Source organism: Dysidea avara, chromosome 11 (assembly GCF_963678975.1).
Source record: "Dysidea avara chromosome 11, odDysAvar1.4, whole genome shotgun sequence".
Lineage (NCBI taxonomy): Eukaryota > Metazoa > Porifera > Demospongiae > Dictyoceratida > Dysideidae > Dysidea > Dysidea avara.
The window spans coordinates 11949948-11970611 of NC_089282.1; the positions used below are offsets into that span (position 1 = coordinate 11949948).

Genomic DNA, 20664 nt, shown 5'->3' on the forward strand with positions numbered 1-20664 from the left:
ATACATTCATGCATGAGCTACTGTCAACTACAAAGCATGTTTGTTGCATATCGAGCCAGTGATATGAATGCTAGCTATGACTAATGAAGCAGCTATTCACACCATGGCTTTCCCCCATGCTAAGATTAAATCATAAACAGTTGCAATTAATGACAATTAGCACACCATGCTTCAACCACAATTCATTTCTTCTTTTGTTATGGTAATTTGACACCAACATGACCTATATCTTGATAATGTATAATGTGCCTTACAGTGGAACCTACATACTGTAGAATCTCAACTATGCAACGGTGAAACCATGAATTTGCGGAGATCTATATAAACAGATGCCAGTACTGTAACTGTGAATATTGATAAACCGCACGTGTCCACGTGACAAAGATATTACGAAATTGCGACCACGTGGGAGAAATCGTTGCACGTGATCCGTCAGAACGAAAATGGCAGATTTGCGCGTCTTGATAACCGGAGCTTCAGGCTTGCTTGGTAGACATGTGATGCAAGAATTTCAGCAAAGCAAATGGGTTGTTATTGGATTGGCCTTCTCTCGAGCAAAAGGAGATTTGGTGAAAGTGGACCTAACTGACAAGAGTGCAGTAGAGGACATAGTCAAGTCGTTTAAGCCATCAGTCGTGGTACACTGTGCTGCAGAGAGACGACCAGATGTGGTGGAAAAGGATGAACAGAAATATGAGAATATTAACACTGCAGTGCCACTGGCTCTAGCAGACCTGTGTACAAGATTTGGAGCTTTCTTGTTGCACATTAGCTCTAATGCAGTATTTGACGGTACCACTCCACCTTACAAGCCAACTGACCAGACCAACCCACTCAGTGCTTATGCCAGACAAAAGCTTACTGCAGAAGAAGCTGCAAAGAAGTGTGCTCGATATGGCATCCTACGTGTCCCAGTGTTATATGGTAAACTGGAGAACACAGATGAAAGCTCAATCACAAAGTTGTTGGATTCCGTCAAAAAGTTTCCACAACCTACTGAAGTATCAGATTATGAGATAAGATTTCCGACACATTGTGGTGACGTTGCATTGGTTTGCCGACAAATGGCTGAGTACAGTCTCCAGCATTCAAGCTGGTCTGGGGTGTTCCATTGTAGCAAGTGAGGAGGCATTCACAAAATACACTATTGCCAAACTCATTGCAGAATTATTTAGCCTTCCAAGTGATCACCTTGTTGGGAAGAAGGAACCAACAGCTGGCACCAAGCGTGCTAAAAATAGTCAGCTAGACAGCTCCGACTTAAAAGCTCTTGGATTTGGTAAGACAACTTTGTTTAGAGATGGTATCAAACAAGAACTGGAAGAATTTGTTTAATCTATGAAATGGCATTGACTCTGTACAATATATATATATATATACACACAATTTGTTTTTAAAACTTATTGTCCCAATCTGGTTTAGAGTTGCTTCGAAATAGTCCAGGACTCTCATTCCATTGTTTTGTTGTTCCCAATTTTCTATGTGTTTTAGAGCTATTGGCTGACAAGACTCGATGTCTTGCATAAAATTTGTCATGTTCGGTCCTTTCAATATCTTTGCTACTCTTTGCAGACCGCAATCGCTTCAACAATTGCTACAAATAACAGAAATGTAAAATTACACTGAAAAATGTGTAAAAACTCACTTCGTTCTCTCTCGCAATGCGTTCCTGTTCACGTCTCCTATTTATTGATGAGGTTGGCCGTACTTTGCTTGGCTGTTGTAAAACTGGCTTTTGTGGCTCATAATTTTTCCTCAATGCTTTCCCAAGTCTCTTGTTTTCTCTGTCAATTTCTATCACCTTGGTCCTGCCAAATGCCAGATGGTATGGATAATAGGCCGAATCTTTAGGAAGGCTTATCATGGATTGTGATTTTAACCGTGTACTGCTAGTTTGTTGTGTGCTAACTGATGATCTGTCTTCAAATTCATCACTCCACGTATCGTCAAGTGTATAATTAGATAAACTTTGCGGGCTGCCTAAATCTTCATCTTCTTCAAAATCGTCATCGTAGTCGTCGTGATCTTCAAGCGGTGTGACATCTGGTAGCGCGACATCTAATCGCAGCTTTTCTTTCACCTCCATTTAATACGCGCCAACAAACAAAAGCGGGCATCAAATCAAAAACATGGCGCTCCTCCCTCGATCCTACCGCACTCACCCCCGTGTACTTGAAGGTTAGAAGTGAGGATTAGCAAGAAATCAGGACGAAAAAGATATTTTTAGCGACTAAGTATCAGCCTAACTAGTGTGTGGAATGGAAGAACAAGCGAATTTTAGCGGGAATAGTGCGCAAGATACCATCTTAGCCGTCAAGGAGGCCAAAGCATGGGTAGAGGTTAGTTTAAAGTTAAAATGTAAACGTTTAAGCTAACTTTAGAGTGTTTAAGTGGATGATTGGCTTCAGCACAACTCGCATTACAAATTGTACACAAATATTATAGGCGGTTACCGAACAGAAACTCCCAGAAAGTCAGAACTTCAGGCAGGCACTGGAAAGTGGAGTTGTACTTTGCGAGTATGTGGTTGTTGTGTAGTAAAAGTACTGTCACATATTGTGTAATTTTTTGAACAGGTTTATGGAGAAGCTGAGACCAAATAGTATCACAAAAATCAACCATCGTGCATCAGCTATAGCTCATTTGGTATGCAATCGTATGCCATTCCCTGTGTTGTTTAAATTCTATACAACAGGATAACATCAAGCAGTTTTTGTCTGCTTGTGAGGCATACTTTGGACTGCGTGATGGTCAACTATTTGAGATCACCGACCTTCAAGATTTATCTGCTCGCAAAGGATCGTCTGTAGGAGGGTAAGTATGACACCTTTAGCCAGTGCTAATATTATTCTACTCTATACCCAAACAGTGTTAAGCGTAGGGAGGCAGACAGGCGGATCAGAAATGTTAGTAGCTGTTTGCAGTTTCACATACTTGTAAAAAATAATGTTCAATAACCATTGTTGTTTTTAGGTTTGTGTCACCTTGTATTGGCTAGGCAGGGCACTATCATATAATGATGATTATGTTGGACCACAGCTATGCCTGGAAGCTTTTGAGAACATGATGTCTGGAGAAGATGTATGTGTGTGTATGGTGATGTGTGTGTGTGCCATATAGTTGAGATAATGTGTGGTGTGTGTATTGATGTGGTCTATACTTGTTTATTAGCAAGCACCAATTGTTTCCATTGATCTTTCTGGTTCATTTCTCAGTTTTATCACCACTGCATATTGGCTATTTTGTTTTAGTCCTAGAATGAACACATTGTCTTTGTACTTAGATTAAATATCACTATGGTCTGTCTATATAGACCAAGGGAATGTATGTACTATGTATATGTAGTGTGGCATGTTATGTATTGGCTATGCTACTGTGTATCTGCAGTATGTGTGTGTTCCATGTATAAATTGTGTCTGTAGACAATGGTGTAGTGCGTATGCACGTGTGTGGGTGTATGTGTGTGTGGTGTAATGTTATATAGGTGGTTTATTACAATAGGTATTTGGTTCTGATGAATATCCCGAGGGCCTGCAAGAAGTCACGGTTCATATGACAACTTCTAGTGGTGGCTTTGGGTTTCAAATAGTCGGTGGACATGACTGCTCTGTCCCTGCCACAGTCGATCGTGTCGTCGTTGGTGGTGTAGCCGAGACCCGTGGCCTACAACCAAATGACATTGTCGTATCAATTAATGGAGAAGACATAACCCGATTGTCTCACTTGGAATTGATTCGGTTTATTAAGCAGGTTAGCATCTTTTTGAAAAGAAGTGTTTTAGCGATTATCAGTTGTGGTTGTGTAAACTGAGTTTTGTATCAATTATGGCAACAGTGAGATGCTGATAAGTGAGATAACTTAGAGTGTGATAAAGTTATCACACTCTCTTGTATGACTTTGTGGTGCCTATGTTATTACCCAGAAATGTTGTGTACCATTGTAGGCATGTAAAGTGTCCCATTGGGGCTTTTACATACATTTCTATAATACAATTTGGATTTGTACTGCATTAGAATTGAAGAAACCTCTTTGAGTACAGGTTTCCTACTTTTGTAGTGCTGCTGCTGTGGTGTTATTTTTTGTCTTGTTTTGATTGTAGTGCGGGTCTAAAGGTAGTGTAGTTTTAGGGCTGCTGCGGAGGGCTTCCTTCAGAGGTAAGTTACTGGAGGCTTCTAATATTGGTTGTATGAAATTGTGATGGTTACAGAATTCAGTCCTCTTTCCGATAACAATTATCGCTCGTCCAGTGATTCTCCGCTTCCAAACAATGCTAATAACGGACCATCCCAATCTCCCCTGCTTCTACATGAAAGTGCAGGTAAGACAGCTTCATGGTATGTACTTTGTAAATGTCCTGTTAAAATCAGGGCGAAGACAGTCGGAGGAACATATAGCTAAAAGTGAAATTTTGGTACATTCAGCACGGATAGCCAACAAGGTGTATGTTGGAGACAGCAGTGGAGAAGAAAGTGGGACCATGGAAACTATGTTGATGTTTGATGTTTTTGTTTATTAGGTGATAATGCCACGCACAACAATAAAAACCGAACAAATCAACAACTACATAATAATCAGGGATATTACCAATGGAAAACTAACAATAGAAATCAAGAAGATGACGAAAGCTTAGAAAAGCAGCGAAGAGATCAAGAACTTCGTCGGAAACAGGAGGAAGAAATGGCCCAAGTCTACCCCACAAAGTACTCATGGGCTAATGGGAAGACTGAACGATCATCGGTGTCTCGTGGTGGCAGTAATAGCAGTGGTAATGATGGACCAAAAGTATTTGATGTATATGGTGGTAACTTTGAAGATTCTCCTGTGGGTGCTCGTGCGAGTAAAGAAAAATTGCGTCAATTGGAGAATGAACTAAAAGACGTTTCTTATGCCACTTCTCATATCCGACAGAAATGGCGCAAAGAGGAAAACCGTGCTGCCAGCTTGTCACCAGTACTGTCCAGAAAACAGAAGGATGCAATGCCAGCTGGACAAAAACAGAGACTTTCTTCAGATGAGAACCAAGCTTTTAGTCATCAACACCGATTATCAGGCACGGATGATCAGGCCCTGCAAGTTTTAGAACAGCAACTTAAACAGCTGCAACTTGAAGCCAAATTGGCACGGTAAGATCTATTACTGTTAGGTGCATTGGCCTACATAGTTTTATTGTGCTTAGGGAAGAGGCTGATGCTTTGAAGAGAGAGAAAGCTGAAGAAGAGGCTCGCATACGACGAGAGGAACAAGTAAAGTATCAGGAAGAATTGAAGCGCCAGAGTATAGATGCACAACGGATGTTGACTGAATTGCAACAACAACAGTTGGAGCTCCAACAAACTCTCAAGTATTACATAATGAAATTTAAAACCATATTCCCCATTCTTCTTTAATAGGCAAGCAAAGAACTTTAAAGACACTGAAATTGTGCAAGAGCATGATGAAATTAAAAGGCAGTTAGATGTATGCTTTTCCGTGAAACTCAACATTGTAGTTTAGTAATCAATTTTCCTGTATAGGAGCAACGAAAAGTAATAGTAGATGAATGGCAACAGTTGGATAAAGAACGCAAGGTGATGGAAGAAAAACGTCACTTAATGCGACTTGAAGAAGAGCAAACCAGGAAGGCAGAAAGACAGAAAGAAATCGACCAACAATTAGAGCTTGAAAGGTCAGTTTTGTCAAAAGTTTTTCGTTTTCATATTTTTCTGCACTGAAAGATTGCAAGTTGAAGAAGCAAGGAAGAAAGTTGAGCTGGAAGAGCTTCGAGAGAAAGAAAGGAACAATGAACAAAAGGTAGCCGTAGTGAAGAGAGAGTCATGGAAGGCACCATCAGAACTGTCACCTGAAGTTGAACAACAGAGAGAGTTAGAAAGGCGTGCTGAGATGCAACGACAGATGGAGAGGCTACAAAAGAAAGAGAGGCGTAAATCACCATCAGCACAAAGCTTCAACCAAATTTCACAGATGTCACCAAACTCAACTCTCTCTTATAATAGCGATCCATTTATAACAACGTCAGCTTCCACTTCATTTACAAGTAAAGCCAACACTGTTACAGCAGTCCAGGTGCCCAGACAAGCAGCATCTTCACACTCCCACCAAATCTGTGCCTGTTGTAATGCACCTCTTGGTTACGAGCGAGCCATGGCCATCTCAAATCTCAGCCTGATGTACCATCTAAAGTGTTTTGTATGTTGCGTGTGTCACGCACCACTGGCGACTGGCCTGGAAAGGACAAGTGTTCTAATTCGCAACTCACAACCTCATTGCAAGTTCTGTTACAGTACAGATTCTGGTAAGTTTTGTTTATATTTTCAGATGAGCTGTCTCTTATAATTTCACATCTTTTGTTTTGCTATAGGTCTTTTAGCTACTGAGTGCTGAGACAATACCTTATATTGTTCATTTTTTTGTTTAAATGTTATCTACATCTTTTTTGTGTGTATATTGGTTGTTTGGAAAGTACCTATATCAAATTTTATATATGCATTGATTTTCATTTTCAAACCAGAAGTGGTTTTCGCTACCATGTTTGTGACTTGAGAAACAGCACGTGTATTGACCGGTAGAGTGTGAGATGCCTAAGTTGATCCAAGACCTGCCATGGAAACTTCGTTTCAAGTTAGCGCTTCTGTTGGACCGCCAGGAACCACCAAATCACAACTGGAAGGCATTGATTGGTGAACTCGAAAATTTAGAGATAACAAGCATCGAGGTGAACGCTGTGGAGCGCCAGGGACAGATCCCAGGAAAGAGTCCCACGGAGGTTCTTTTAAACACATTAGAACATAGAAATTACACGTTAGATGATCTTTATCGTGGTCTTCACAAAATGGAACATAGGCAAGCCATGGAGATCATCAGTAAATACGGTACGCATGCGCTTTTAATTAGGTATCCGCGCGAAAATTACTCACAAATTATTCAACAGTAAGCCCTGAAGTAAAGAAAGAAATTGAAGAAGCTGATTTGGCAAAGTCGGCACAAATAGATGCACTTGCACAAGGTAAAAATACATTTAGCCTTTATAGTTGTATTTGATGAAATACAGAGGAGCCGTCGCAGTTACCAGACCCAAATCCTCTTCCCCCTGCCCCTCCAAGTGGCTCCATCATGGAAACTGTCTCAGCAGATGTCTTGACATTTGCTTACCAGGACCTAGTTGATGCTACAGAGGATTTCACTAAATGCGTCATTGGTAATGGAGGATTTGGTATAGTGTTCAAGGCTTCGGTCAGGAGTTTAGGACCGTTTGCTATTAAAAAGATACATAAGGTTATAACAAATGTGAGTGAAGTATTATTTTGAACTTTATATGTTGTATGTTAGCAAGGAGAAAGTCGGTTGGCTTGTATGCTATCACAGCTACCGACTGCACATCTAATGAAAGAAATAAGGACCCTATGCAAGTATGTTTTAATGTGTGTGTATGTGTCCCCCTCCTGTGAGTCACGAGTCCTACATAGTGCCTGTGTGGCATATAGATGCATGTGTCTCGCATGGCTGCCAGAGGCTTTGATTTTTACCCTCTGACTGTGTTTGTGTGTTATATGTGTCAATACTGGCCCTGCAGATATCGACACGTCAACCTCCTTCAGTTAATAGCATGTAGCATGGATGGGCCCACCCCTTGTCTAATATATGATTACATGGAGCAGGGATCTCTACTAGACGTGCTACAAAGAAGAGTAAGTGAAACTATATTTAGTATACATTCAAGGGTCTGTATGCTTGCCTGTCACTAGTTTGGATCAGTACTAAGTTGGCAGACAAGAATGGACATATCAGTGGGTGTGTCACATGCTATTCATTTTCTTCACACCAGTGACAGAGATAAGGCACTTCTTCATGGTGACATAAAGAGGTTAGCAAATATAAGATGGTGTATCCAACTTACTTTTTAAGTTGCATACATTCTTAATAGTGCAAACATTCTCCTGGACAAGTACAATGTCCCTAAGCTAGGAGACTTTGGTTTATCATCATACCTCAACTTTGGTGATCAGGACAACCTCGTGTTAATGGGCACATATGCATACATGGCTCCTGAATGCATCCAAGAGCAGAAGATGAGCACCAAAAGTGATATTTACAGCTTTGGTGTGGTAAGGTGATATGTTTACTCCGATCCTCTCGTATTACTTGTGGTCATCAACTATAGGTTTTGTTGGAACTCCTGACGGGATCATTAGCGGATGATCCTTATTCAAAACCTAGAAGCTTAGTAAGTGTCATAATCAAATTACGTTTTAAGTACCAGCTATCGATCCTGTTTGTGGATAAACAAAATATGAAACCAGTATGCCAAGGATTCCTGCCCTACTCAACTGGTTTCTGTGTCCCCTTGTAACATCTATACAAGTGTCATATTTTATGATCAGGTGGACAGTGTTTTTAAGAGGCACTTGTACAATGTGGACATATCGTGTTACACTGTTCTATGGTCACAGGTACACAGACTCTACCATATGATATATGATGAGAACATAACGGAGACCGAAACGTGTCAACTAGGTGACCCGCGTGCTGACTGGCCTGTCCCAAGCAGTAGTGGACTATTTAATATCTTATCTGTCTGTTTACGGGTTGACCCCAATCAACGACCAGACATGGAAGAAGTATGTAACCCAATGATTTGACTGACCAATTATACATACATATTTTTCTACAGGTTGTAATGCAATTGGAACAAGTTCAACAGATGTAATATATATATATTTTTATGCAACTATTTTCACATGATAAACTAATATACAACAATAACTAAATTTCTTTTATGGCCTTTTGTAGCTCCACTTTAAACTTTTCATCACTAATTTTCTCAACGTATTTGATGACTTCAATGTTCATCTTAACTACATCAAAGGCATTAAGTCTTATGTGAATTTCATGCACTCCTAGTGAATTAATTGGTAGGTCAGCTGGTTCAATACAGTGTAATGGTACATGTAATTGAAGTTGGTCCCTTAACTGAGTGGAGATGTCCTGTTCCCAAAGCACCCAATTTTTCTCACTGGTGTCTTGTTCAATTGTAATTGTATCATGTTCCTCAAAGAATTTCTTCAGTAATGCTCTCTCATCAATTGCAAGTTGTAGCCTCTGATCATTAATAACTTCATCAGAGATCTTGTATCGTATTATGTTGTCAGGAGTAGCATACATGGCTCTTTTCTTCCAAAGAAGTTCATGTCTGGCAAATTTACGTTTTGGTAAAACATATTGTCCTTTTGTTCCAACACCCTCCACGTCCTCAGTTAGGATCACTGCTAAACGAACATTTCTGTTCGGTTTGTTCTTTCCTGTTGGTTTTGTAGGTGTCCATTGGCCATATTTTGTTTTCGATCGCTTTGCAATCCGTTTCGCGGTTGCTTCTGCGACGCCTGCTTTAGCACATAGTGGGGTGAATTGATGGAGTGCCCTCGTGCCTAGCCTCGTGGAGAATCTCAGATGGCTCGCAATGGTCGACATATCCGGATTGGCGCACGTGCAACAGCTCCGTGTACCGTTGTTAAGCGCACGTGCTTAAACCGTAAAATGGCGCACAGCTGCTTCTTGTTGTTGTCGTGTTTACAAAGACTTTAGCAGCATTTTATCTTTGGTGAGTTCTTGAATGATTTTGCACTGTCTCACATACCCGAGTATATGCAAACCAAATGTAACTTCCATTAATGGAGTTGTTTTTGGTGCTCGTTAAATAGAGCGACATGGCACGCAGAATTTCGAGCTCCAGCGACCCTGCTGAGGTAACAAAAAGCATTTTATACCTGGATTTGATTTTTTAAATTTCTCAGCAGCTGTTTAGAGCAGACTTGATTACTGCAATGATGGATGCTGATCTACGTCAGCTGCAGCCAGGCTCTTATTTCACTATCAAGGAGTCGTGGAGGAGAGAATGGGAGATTGGTGTACAGGTTGGATGAATGTGGCATTGTTGACTTTGTAATACTTGTTTTTGCAGGTATGTACCAACCCCAGCTCACTGCCCACATCAAAGACTAAGAAAACAAGCAATCCTCCAACTTATCCAGGAAATTTTGTTCTGTAAGTGTGTGTGTGTGTGTGTGTGTGTGTGTGTGTGTGTGTGTGTGTGTGTGTGTGTGTGTGTGTGTGTGTGTGTGTGTGTGTGTGTGTGTCCTTTGTCATTGCTCAAAAACTTTCCCATAGTCCTCTTCAGATGATAAATGAAGACCACTCATTTACTACATACGATTGTGATGACGTTGACCTCTGCTGGTTGGAGGCTGTTAAGAAGCAGAAAAAGTATAAAGGTCAGGATAGGCAGCATTGACTAACCATTCATTCCTGTCAATTGTTATAGCCTTGAGCAACAGTGGAGAAATATCTCGTGAAGATTTACAAAGAGCTATCGTAGCCTTTGAATTACAAGTAAACGATAAATGTTGCTAAAATGTTTCACTTAATTTTCAATTTGAAGTGTCAACGTAATATGGTTCAAGCTATTGCCACTGAAGAAGATTATGCTATTGAGTATGATGAAACTATTGCTTGTGATGTCTGTAGAGAGGTGGGGCTTATATTTGCTATATTGTGTTAATCTTATGTGATATGTAGAAGGATGGTGAAGAAAATAATGAGATGATATTTTGTGATTCATGTAACATCTGTGTGCACCAGGTATGTTTGTAAGGCGTGCGTGCGTGTGTGTGCGTTCCCAGGTTTCTGTGTCAACTTCAGATACATGAAACCTGTTAAAACAGGTCACTGTTTGGTAAGGTCACCTAAACCAGTCAACTTGAAAATTACTGAATGGCTGTTTGTACAAATTTTACCTCATTTATAATGCTTCAAATGGCCTGCTGAACGATGCCAAAAAAATTTGGTCCTTATGTAAACATTTGGTTTCCTTGTAATGTGAAACTTCAGCAGAAGAATGTAATTTAATAGCTAGTTACAGTGGTGATGAATAAGCAGAAATGTTTAATTAATGTGACTATATTTGTGTGTTGTTTTGAGCTTATCTCTTAGTTTGTTCACCTATTTGAACAGATGTATGATATATGTGACACTTGCTTGCCATTAAAGTATGTTAATAAGTTGACATTTTTTTTGTAGGCTTGCTATGGTGTGTCATCCATACCACAGTTCAGTTGGCTATGCAGGCCTTGTTCAGCATACGACACCACTGCTCATTGCATACTATGCCCCAACATGGGCGGTGCTCTTAAGAAGTCACAAGTCGGCTCCAAGTGGGTGCACCTCACTTGTGCTCTGTGGATCCCTGAAATTGGCATTGGTAACATCGAAAAAATGGAACCAATAACAAAATTAGATGAAATATCGGTTAGTATATTACCTTACCAGTACAATCCACCCGTATATTTTGTGTTTTAGAGTGCAAGATGGAACTTGGTGTGCTGTCTATGTAAGAAGAAGAAAGGAGCCTGCATACAGTGCTCTGTGAGTGTGTATAATAGAACCTCTCAAAATTACTATAGTTACTACTCTTTTGCATTTGTGCATGCATTTTAAAGCACCTGTATACTTTGATATATCCCAGCAATATTTTAAATTTACTTGTGATATAATAGGTGGGTATAGTGTCCAGTCATAACAAGCATGACCCTAGTTGACCATTATGGTTTAATTAGCACTAATAATGGTGGTAATCATTTCATTGTGTGGTGTGATTATCTGTTGTGTTGTTATAGCCATCATGTGATGTGTATTGTGTAGGCTCCTAACTGTATTGTGTCCTACCATGTCACTTGTGGATTTAAGTATGGATTGGAGATGAAGTCACAGCTTGATACCGCTGTACTATGTGTCCACAATGAGGTGAACCATATACACAACTACAGCATTAAATTTTTATTTTATTCTGCAGTCTTATTGTCCGAGGCACACTGCTATACACAGGTCTGGTTCACCAAGGGGCCAATTTTCACTTGAACAGAAAAGGCCTATCAAGTCAAGCAGGTTAGTAAACCTGTCCCACAGGTGTGGTATGTGTGGTGAGTGGGTAGTTGATGAGATAACAGTGTAGAAGTCATTCAAGTGTGGCTTATTAGATGGGTATTTTGATGGTGTTTTGTAGATGTGAATTTTGGCAGATTCACATGCTCAATACAGTGTAGTACCTAGTTACACTGCAGTAATTAGTTCTACAGTGTTAATTGGTTATGTTGCAATATTTTTTTATGTGTGAGTGTATTTTATAACAAGAGGCTACCAACTAATGGTTTAATTAATATGAAAAATTTGTTTTCAAAATAATGGTACTATTTTTTCTAGAGTCATATGAAATACACCTTAGTAGTAACTGCAATGCTATTAACAGCATGACATTATAACTTCCTTACTATAACTTGTAAATTGTATTTCATAGCAATATATTCTAGTACTCTCATAGAGGTCCTGTTTCTGGATTCTTGGACTTGTGCATATTTGTTATGTAATAGTGCAAAGTGTAACCTTTTATAATAGATGGGTTAAAAGTATTATTTGATAATAAAGAAAGTGTTATACATTGAGGTAGACAGGCAAAGTTGACAGGCGGCTGCTTTACCCAAGGCTAATACAGCACGAGGCAAAGCTGAGTGCTATATTTGCCTTGAGACACCATGGCATGGTGGACATTAGTGCTGAGCGGTTTTGATATTTCATGGACAGTGTGATATTGTTACTTGATATTGTGGTATAACTATATTATCGTTATGCCTTAGTTAGATGCCATTTTCACCTCTACTACTAGATCAGTTGTATACAATCGCTGGACTGGACTAGTGGTCTGGACTCAGGTTTATTTCTTGTTAGCACATATTTGGCCAACTGGTTGTAGCTATTGGTCTATTGAATACAGACCATACAGGTGGACCTGTCTACTTGACAATGCCTGTTCATATTAGTATTGTGTGCAAATAGCATAACAATTTAATCATTTGCTAATCAAGAAGTGGTTGTTAGCTACATCACTGACTTTATATTTAATGATAAAAGATCCACTTCTCTCTCTTGGCATAATCTCCATTGCATGACTATCATTCTTGTATAAATTGTACAGTACATTAGTATAGTAGTAACCATGTATCCTAATGGTAATTCAAGTCAAAATTGAGAGCAAAATCAAGTGGTGACAGTTGCCTGTCATTGATGTATAGCTGCAACGACAATTCTGGCATGACCACACTGTTTTCTTTTGTGTGTGTGTGTGTGTGTGTGTGTGTGTGTGTGTGTGTGTGTGTGTGTGTGTGTGTGTGTGTGTGTGTGTGTGTGTGTGTGTGTGTGTGTGTGTGTGTGTTGGCAAAATGATTGCAGTACATTACCAGTGCATATCCTTTTATATGTACAGTTGTCATTCAAATAGTTGAGCTTTAAAAGATTGTGTTGTTTTTTAATCTACAGTATTGGTAAGAAATTAGATGGTATCAAAAAGATACTGCGGTTTAACTAAATAATCAGTATGTTGCTCAGCACTAGTGTACATGGTGGATATATGCATTCACAACAGTAAAAAGGGGCCAATCACGAAGAACCAGCTGTGTAATGGATTGTACTTTTAAGTAAACTGCATAGAATATTTCTTTGGACTGTAAGGCATCTTTCTAAATAGTTACTTGGAATTCTGTTGTTTGTTTGGGCTGGCTTTTACCAAAGTTTAGACTTTGTTGTTTGATAACTTTGTTGTGGTTACTATTATGTAAACAAAACAACATAGTTCTGTGTGTTGGATGTTTAGTATGATGGGATTCAGCAATCCAGCTGGTGGTACCTGAGAATTTATTGTTTTTAAAGCAAGTCATGCTAGAATCTAATGAGTAATCTCTCTCTATGATACTTTTGACACATGTCATTTTCTTTAAGAAAATCGTTTTTATGCAACAAGCTAAACCATGTCATGATCATCTACCACACCGAAAATAAGGATATGATAAAGCCACAGTGATAGACGGATGTTCAAGGACTACAGTCTACACACACATACAAATCCTGTGATGTTCTAATAAGACATGTGGGCCAGAGTGTGTGTTGTACTATAGAAGTGTTAAAAGTGATAGTGAGATTATACTGTGTTTGGGCTGATCATTATTGACTTAATAGGACATTGAATAATTCAGTTATGGGACAAAGTGTCAGTCTGGAATTTTTACTATTGTGTAGTAATTCATGAATTACGACCAACATATCCCAATGTTTTGTAAATAGAGCTTTTTTTTAGAAGATATGCAACTACAGTTTATGTACTTTCAGTTTAGAGCAAACCTTTAATGATTGCAAACTAAACTAATTTCCTTTCACTCCCTTATTTTGTTGATATCTCCATTATTGTTAGAGAGAAATTCATGCATAACAAGGAATAAACGAATTAACTGTGGTATGGCCAGATGAATGGTTAAATTTTTATGAATTATGTTAGGAGCCTTTTTGTGATAGTCATTGCTTTTAAGTTTCACCAAGAGTTCATAATATATATACTGAGGAGAGTATCCTACTCTCATATATCCCTGTAGAAAGGCATATCATGAAGTTATGACGCAACACTTCTGAGTTCGCCCGTTATTCTTTGTATAATTAATGATGTCATTAGTTGAACATGGTATTGATTGAACGCATGCCTAACAATGTCACTAGCAACCAAATTAACTCCAGCTCGTAAGTGTTTCTTACCGAACTACAATTGTTCATTCATGGGTTAAGACCGCTTCGTAGGCATTTCTTGCTAGGCCATTCGTGAATACGGCTGTCCTGAGCATTGCGAGTGTGAAATGGTGCTCGTATGTCACAAACCACAACATCTTGTCGTTACATCATAACTTCACGATCCGCCCTTCTACAGGGTATATGAGAGTAGGACACTCTCCTCAGTATATATATATATATATTATGAACTCTTGGTTTCACCTGGTGTATACATAGAAATGACAATGTCTGGGGGATTGCGAATTGGCTGGAGTGGCTGGGCAGGTACTTCCCATGTGGCAGCTAGGCTTCATTGTGGCAGATAAGATGACTGGTTTATTTCACATTGAATACACATCACAGTAATCTTGGTGGGTGTCAAGTATGCATAATTTGCTAGGAAAGTACCTCTTAAGTATGAATACTCAAGAGCCCACACACTCATGATCAAGTTGTACTGCCTCTTTGCTAAGTGCCCATGCAAAAGTGATTAAAACTATTTTAAGTAAATTTCGATTGTCTTGGGACAGTTAATTTTATTGTAATGAAATACATGTTATGTCATACCCTGCCTCAGGGTGTGTGTAATTACCTATTAATGAGGAAGTTTATGTTGTTGTATAACATCCTTTCAAGGAATTAGATAGTTAGTGTGTGTTATGGTGAACTGGAACCTCATGGCCTCTGTAGGAGGATGGATGTGCACACATGATCACAAATTGTATAGAAAGTCTTTAACAAGTGCCATCTGACTGTGTACTACATTACCTAACTTGTTATCAGCTGGTCTGTCCCATTCAATCCTGCTACAGTGCGTAAGTTTCTCTTGGATCACCACACATGCTTATATCAAGTCATAGATTAAATCAATGGGCAGTAGTAAGGGGCGCTGACAGCCTAATAATTGTCCAAGAAATAGTCTTACAGGGAATTCAAAGATGAATGTGGATGCTGCTAGCCTGGCTTCACAGATAGTGGGAAACTGCCTGTCTACACATCTTTTGGTAATTTTTTTTCATTTATTTCAAGAAGGATTTCATACACACAAGGTTATGTAGAGTGTGTGATTTAAACACCTCTTTATCACTTTAACTGTCTGTTCGGTATTAGAAATATGCAATAATTTTGGTGTACAACAGAAAACTTTGATGGAACAACAACTTGATGAATTCACACTTCATCAGCAAATTAAATGGTGACATTCGTATAATCCAGATCTAAATTCTTACTTTTAGGGTTGCATTGTTGAACTTTATACTGATTTGTCTAATATTCAATTTCTTGCATAAATTCTTGTGATATGCTTATAGCTACCTCCTCCTATTTATAGTGAGGAAAGTTGGAACCTGCTTGACGTGTCCCCTATAATAAGGTGGTCTTAATGTCATGAAGTAGGCCTTGCTTATATTTCTGTCCAAAATTTCCAACATAAACAAGAGTTCATAATATTATGGCCTATAATATTATGAACTCTTGGTATAAATGAAGGTGGTCTTATTAAAGAGATTGATATCTACTTTGCTAATTGCATTTCAGGTTACAAGAGATGGAAGAAGAATTTTATGATTACGTTTCCCCATCGGAGATTGCAACACAACTACATATGAAGCCACGCTACTGTGAACTATTTTATAACTACTGGAAACTGAAGAGAAAGGTGATGTAACCAGTTAATCCCCAGATGTTGCTAAATTAATTGTAATTTAATTTATTTAATCACTATAGACAAATCACAATCATCCATTATTAACTACTTCAGATGTTAAAGATATTGTGGAAGAAGTTAAAGAGAAATTAGTAGAGAGGTCTCAGGTATGATTACATATTGGAACTATCAGCTATTAGATTAGTTAGTTAACTGAGAGGAAATTGACTGTCTTGTTTTATTTTATTTTACTTTTTTAGATTCTATTGTTGCCTCTCCCAATATATTATTGTGCTGAATTGAGATTGTATACTTAAATTAGAAGTGTTAATTTACACTGGTTAGCTCCTAATAGATACACCCTGCAGTTAGTTGCTCACCATGGAATAGACAACATGCATACTGAAAATTTAAAACATGTGATTCTTTGTTATGTCACAATGATGAATGAATATATTGTGATCTGTGTGGCTTGCTGTATTGCGTGTACTGTACACTTCTTCCAGGACAACAGATTCCTCTATCTGATGAGCCCTGCATGTAATGGTAGTGGTAATTTGTAGTCCAATTAGTGTTTGTTACCTATATAGTTTTTGGAATTTACAATTTTTGTTCACCATCAATGAGTAGGATGTGCCAAGCACTTTTTCTTATAGTAGAGTGTACAAATTGTATATTGCCTTTAAGCCAGCATGGCACCTTGGTAATCTGTAGTCCATACCCAAAGTGTTTCCTTTAAGTTGTGATGACCATGTATATAGTCCACAACTGATTACTGAATAGCTGCGTACACACGATTCTTGATAATGGACACATTTAGTACTGTGTAACATCATCAGGTACCACAAGCACTTTTGTTTTGTTATGTTTTTACATTTAATTTTAAGTAGAGTTTTGCCTGATTTACTGACTGACTGACTGACTGACTGACTGACTGACTGACTGACTGACTGACTGACTGACTGACTGACTGACTGACTGACTGACTGACTGACTGACTGACTGACTGACTGACTGACTGACTGACTGACTGACTGACTGACTGACTGACTGACTGACTGACTGAGTGTTGCCTTCAGACCAGTGTAACTTGGTTTTTTCACAGTTAGACATCATTTTAGCACTGCTTGAATCTTACCTTTGTCATTATTTGTGTCCCATTTATTTTCACTCAAGTGTATCAATGGCTTCAATGAGTGTACTTTTACCTGCAACAGAACCATATTATATTTGACACCATACCTGCTGCGTACATGTTAAAGTGAGTACCCTAACCCTATGTAAGACCGTGACCATATAGTAAAAAACTTTGGCAGTAAAAAACTTTGGTGAATTTGGCGAATAGCATTATAATCGTCAAAATTTTATCTGCCAATTATTTATAGCAATCACATGAGCATATTAGCCATGTTGAAAGGATGGGTATCGAAGTGTCGTGACAGGTGTTGTGGGTATTTCCAAGCGTTCCCTTCAATTGTCGCGAGGTTCATTGTCCCATAAGAGTTCACAAAAATCCATTGCTCTTGGCATTACAAGAACCAGCGAACGATGCTTACACTTGTACAGTAGTTACCACTCGAATGCAATGTCGTTACACACAAGTGCAAACGATTGAAAGTAAGGGATTTCCATGGTGAGTTGTCATCTCTCAATACGAGAATAAAGGCCCACGATCGAAATGGGTGCCACGCTTCTTACTTGGTACATTGTTTAATGACTCGCACTTGCATAAAAACAGTGGACCCGGGACCAGGGGACCCACGGAAATCTAACTCTGCTTGGAACTTTATACACTTCACAGTATTCTATACTTGTACTAGGTACCTTTGCAAGTAGTCTTGCATGGCCAATCCACTTTTTCTCCCATCGTGGCATCTCGCACGATGTTTACACCAATTAGAAATTATAAGCGCCTCTAAAGTGTCTGAAGCTGACTGCATTTATAGGCCACTGCCTGCTGCACAGTAAGCATACTAGCCTATTATGCCGCCTATACACTAGAGCAGTTTAGGAACATTGTGCAAATGCACCATGACATATGAAGAGCTGCTGAAACTTGCTTAGTTTGGCTTAGCTGGTAATTGTTCACCTGCTGCACAATGAGCATGCTAGTCTATTATGTCACCTAGCTACTAAAGTTTAGCAACATCGTGCAAACAAATATTCTGGGAAAATAGGAAGTGACCTGTAATTAATGCAGTCAGCTTCAGACACTTTTTCAGAATTTCTAATTGGTATAAACATCGTACGAGACGCCGCGAGTGGGGAAAAAGCAGATTGGCCATGCAAGACTGTTTGCAGAGGTACTTAGTACAAGTATAGAATACTGTGAAGTGTAAAAAGTTCCAAGAAGAGTTGGATTTCTGTGGGTCCCCGGGTCCTTGGTCCCAGGGTCCACTGTTTTTACCTATCCCTTGCATGTTAGCGATGATGCATTTGAGCGGTACAGTACATGGCAGCTAAAAAATTCAGGTGAAGCCCCATTCACCAAAGTTTTTCTGTCATTTTGTAGTAGTGGGTTTTTGCCAAACCTTTATACCGCCAAAGTTTTTTACTATATGGTAATAGCAGGAAGTTTAGCAAAGTGACTCCTTGGATTGCCTATTGGGGCAAAGGAGGTTGGCCACAGGTTATCAAATTTATTATGGTACCAATTTCAAGCTCTGTGTTTTGTCACACTTTGTTATTCACTAATGTGTTGTACAACATTTATTGCTGGGTAGGTAAAAACAGTGGACCCAAGGACCAGGGGATCCAGGGACCCAACTCTTCTTGGAATTTTATACCCTTCACAAAATTCTATATTTATACTAGGTACCTTTGCAAGTAGACTTGCATGATTAATCCACTTTTTCCCCTCTCACACAATGTCTCATGCAATGTTTAAACCAAATAGAAATTATAAGCACCTCTGAAAAAAAGTGTCTGAAGCTGACATTTATAGGCCACTCGCCTGCTACACAATAAGCACACTAGTCTATTATGTCGACTCACTACTAAAATTTAGAAACATTGTGCAAATGCACCACGATGTATGAAGTCTGGTTGAATGTCGAGCTGTTGGACTGAAACTTGCTTAGCTAGTAATCGCTATTTCCCATGAATATTTGTTTGCACGTAAACAATGTTAGTAATAAGTCAAAATAATAGATTAGTATGCTCATTATGCAGCAGGTGAGTGGCCTACAACTTCAGACACTTTTTTCAGAGGCGCTTATAACTTTTAATTGGTTTAAACATAGTGTGAGACACCCTGACAAAGGAAAAAGTGGATTAGTCATGCAAGTCTATACTTGCAAAGATACCTAGTATAAGTATAGAATATCGTGAAGGGTATAAATTCCAAGCAGAGTCAGGTCCTTGGTCCCAGGTCCTCGGTCCCTGGGTCCACTGTTTTTACCTACCCTTTATTACTATGTGAATGTATTGTTTGGAGGATAGGAATTACTCATTGAGTCATCTATCTGGTTTATTTTCTGTACAGAAAGATGCTGAGAGTAATCTGACGTTTATGAAGTTGGTTCGGATTAGACAGGACCTGGAGAAATCTCGCAATCTTTCTTACATGATACAGAAGAGAGAGCAGTTGAAACGACAGCAACTCAATGCGGAGAGAGAAATGTCAATGGCAGAGTTGGCATTTGCAAGTACTACTCCACTACCTGATCCATCTGCCATACCTTCACGAAAGTATTTAGAATTAATTATTTACTTGTATTTCATTTATATTTATCAATAGTAAGAGGGGTAGGCCACGTAAAAGAACCCGAGATCCTCTACAGTCTTCAGCTAAACTACAGAAATCTGATAGTAGTGTTGACATGGACTCTACTGTCTTACCATCACCCAAATTGCAGAAATTATCTTCTGGGGACAAAAGCATAACTACTAGATCCAGTCTAATAGATGAAAATACAGCTAAACCAGGTCCCATCGTCACTAAAGACATATCTAAACCTAAAGCTAAACGGCAGAATGGGTTAACCACTTTACCTGTGAAACGTTACCCACTAAGAAAGAATGGTCACATTTTGTGTGAGAGTAAGCCACTTCACGTTAGCAATGGTCTAATACTGCAGAAGAAACAGCCACTAATTGTTATCAAGAAGTGTAATGAGTTACAAAGACTTTACAATGTTTCATTCAGTTGTAGAGTAAAGGTTGAAAATTGCGATAACTCTTATTATCTTCGCAATGGTTGGAAACAGGAGTTACTTACAAGATAGCATACAGCGTGTGTTTTATTACAATTAATTGTGTGTTCTTTTTTAATAATGGTTGTGTTACATTAAACATTGTAAATACTACACCTCTTTATATCCAGTGTTTTAATGGAATTGCAGAAATACATGGTAATTATAATTATTTAGTTTTGAAATTACGGC

The 20664-nt window shown here is 38.9% G+C and overlaps 5 protein-coding genes and 1 pseudogene across 6 annotated transcripts; 4 read left to right on the forward strand and 2 right to left on the reverse strand.

The window, feature by feature from the left end:
* The first annotated feature begins 393 nt into the window (after positions 1–393).
* LOC136238070 (methionine adenosyltransferase 2 subunit beta-like) lies at positions 394–1412 on the forward strand (annotated as a pseudogene).
* On the reverse strand, positions 1319–2155 carry LOC136238072 (cilia- and flagella-associated protein 97-like). Its single transcript, XM_066028399.1, has 2 exons — positions 1646–2155; positions 1319–1594 (listed from the first exon to the last, which is right to left on the reverse strand). The coding sequence occupies exons 1-2, from the start codon at positions 2084–2086 to the stop codon at positions 1394–1396; spliced, it is 642 nt and encodes a 213-aa protein (XP_065884471.1). The 5' UTR covers positions 2087–2155; the 3' UTR covers positions 1319–1393.
* Positions 1881–6510, forward strand: LOC136238062 (LIM and calponin homology domains-containing protein 1-like). Its single transcript, XM_066028388.1, has 16 exons — positions 1881–2339; positions 2446–2519; positions 2577–2646; positions 2696–2814; positions 2870–2906; positions 2974–3081; positions 3502–3750; positions 4100–4154; positions 4208–4318; positions 4368–4469; positions 4517–5123; positions 5177–5341; positions 5391–5457; positions 5514–5665; positions 5715–6292; positions 6359–6510. The coding sequence occupies exons 1-16, from the start codon at positions 2259–2261 to the stop codon at positions 6379–6381; spliced, it is 2598 nt and encodes an 865-aa protein (XP_065884460.1). The 5' UTR covers positions 1881–2258; the 3' UTR covers positions 6382–6510.
* A 59-nt stretch (positions 6511–6569) lies between these two features.
* LOC136238064 (uncharacterized) lies at positions 6570–9410 on the forward strand. Its single transcript, XM_066028391.1, has 10 exons — positions 6570–6869; positions 6929–7003; positions 7049–7272; positions 7327–7406; positions 7571–7685; positions 7743–7861; positions 7922–8102; positions 8159–8221; positions 8448–8615; positions 8669–9410. Exons 1-10 carry the CDS (start codon positions 6575–6577, stop codon positions 8702–8704), a joined length of 1356 nt encoding a protein of 451 aa, XP_065884463.1. The 5' UTR covers positions 6570–6574; the 3' UTR covers positions 8705–9410.
* LOC136238071 (large ribosomal subunit protein bL9-like) lies at positions 8686–9516 on the reverse strand. Its single transcript, XM_066028398.1, has one exon. The coding sequence runs from the start codon at positions 9463–9465 to the stop codon at positions 8761–8763; it is 705 nt and encodes a 234-aa protein (XP_065884470.1). The 5' UTR covers positions 9466–9516; the 3' UTR covers positions 8686–8760.
* LOC136238063 (protein Jade-1-like) lies at positions 9483–20657 on the forward strand. 2 transcript variants are annotated; one of them, XM_066028390.1, is made up of 16 exons: positions 9483–9595; positions 9696–9740; positions 9792–9908; positions 9956–10038; positions 10162–10265; positions 10316–10383; positions 10433–10522; positions 10570–10632; positions 11071–11298; positions 11350–11415; positions 11692–11793; positions 11843–11934; positions 16171–16291; positions 16360–16446; positions 19764–19969; positions 20019–20657. In XM_066028390.1, exons 2-16 carry the CDS (start codon positions 9702–9704, stop codon positions 20503–20505), a joined length of 1953 nt encoding a protein of 650 aa, XP_065884462.1. In that variant the 5' UTR covers positions 9483–9595; positions 9696–9701; the 3' UTR covers positions 20506–20657. The 2 variants fall into 2 exon arrangements, with proteins under 2 accessions (XP_065884462.1, XP_065884461.1); XM_066028389.1 differs by having other exon boundaries at positions 9485–9595; positions 9789–9908.
* The last annotated feature ends 7 nt before the right edge of the window (positions 20658–20664 follow it).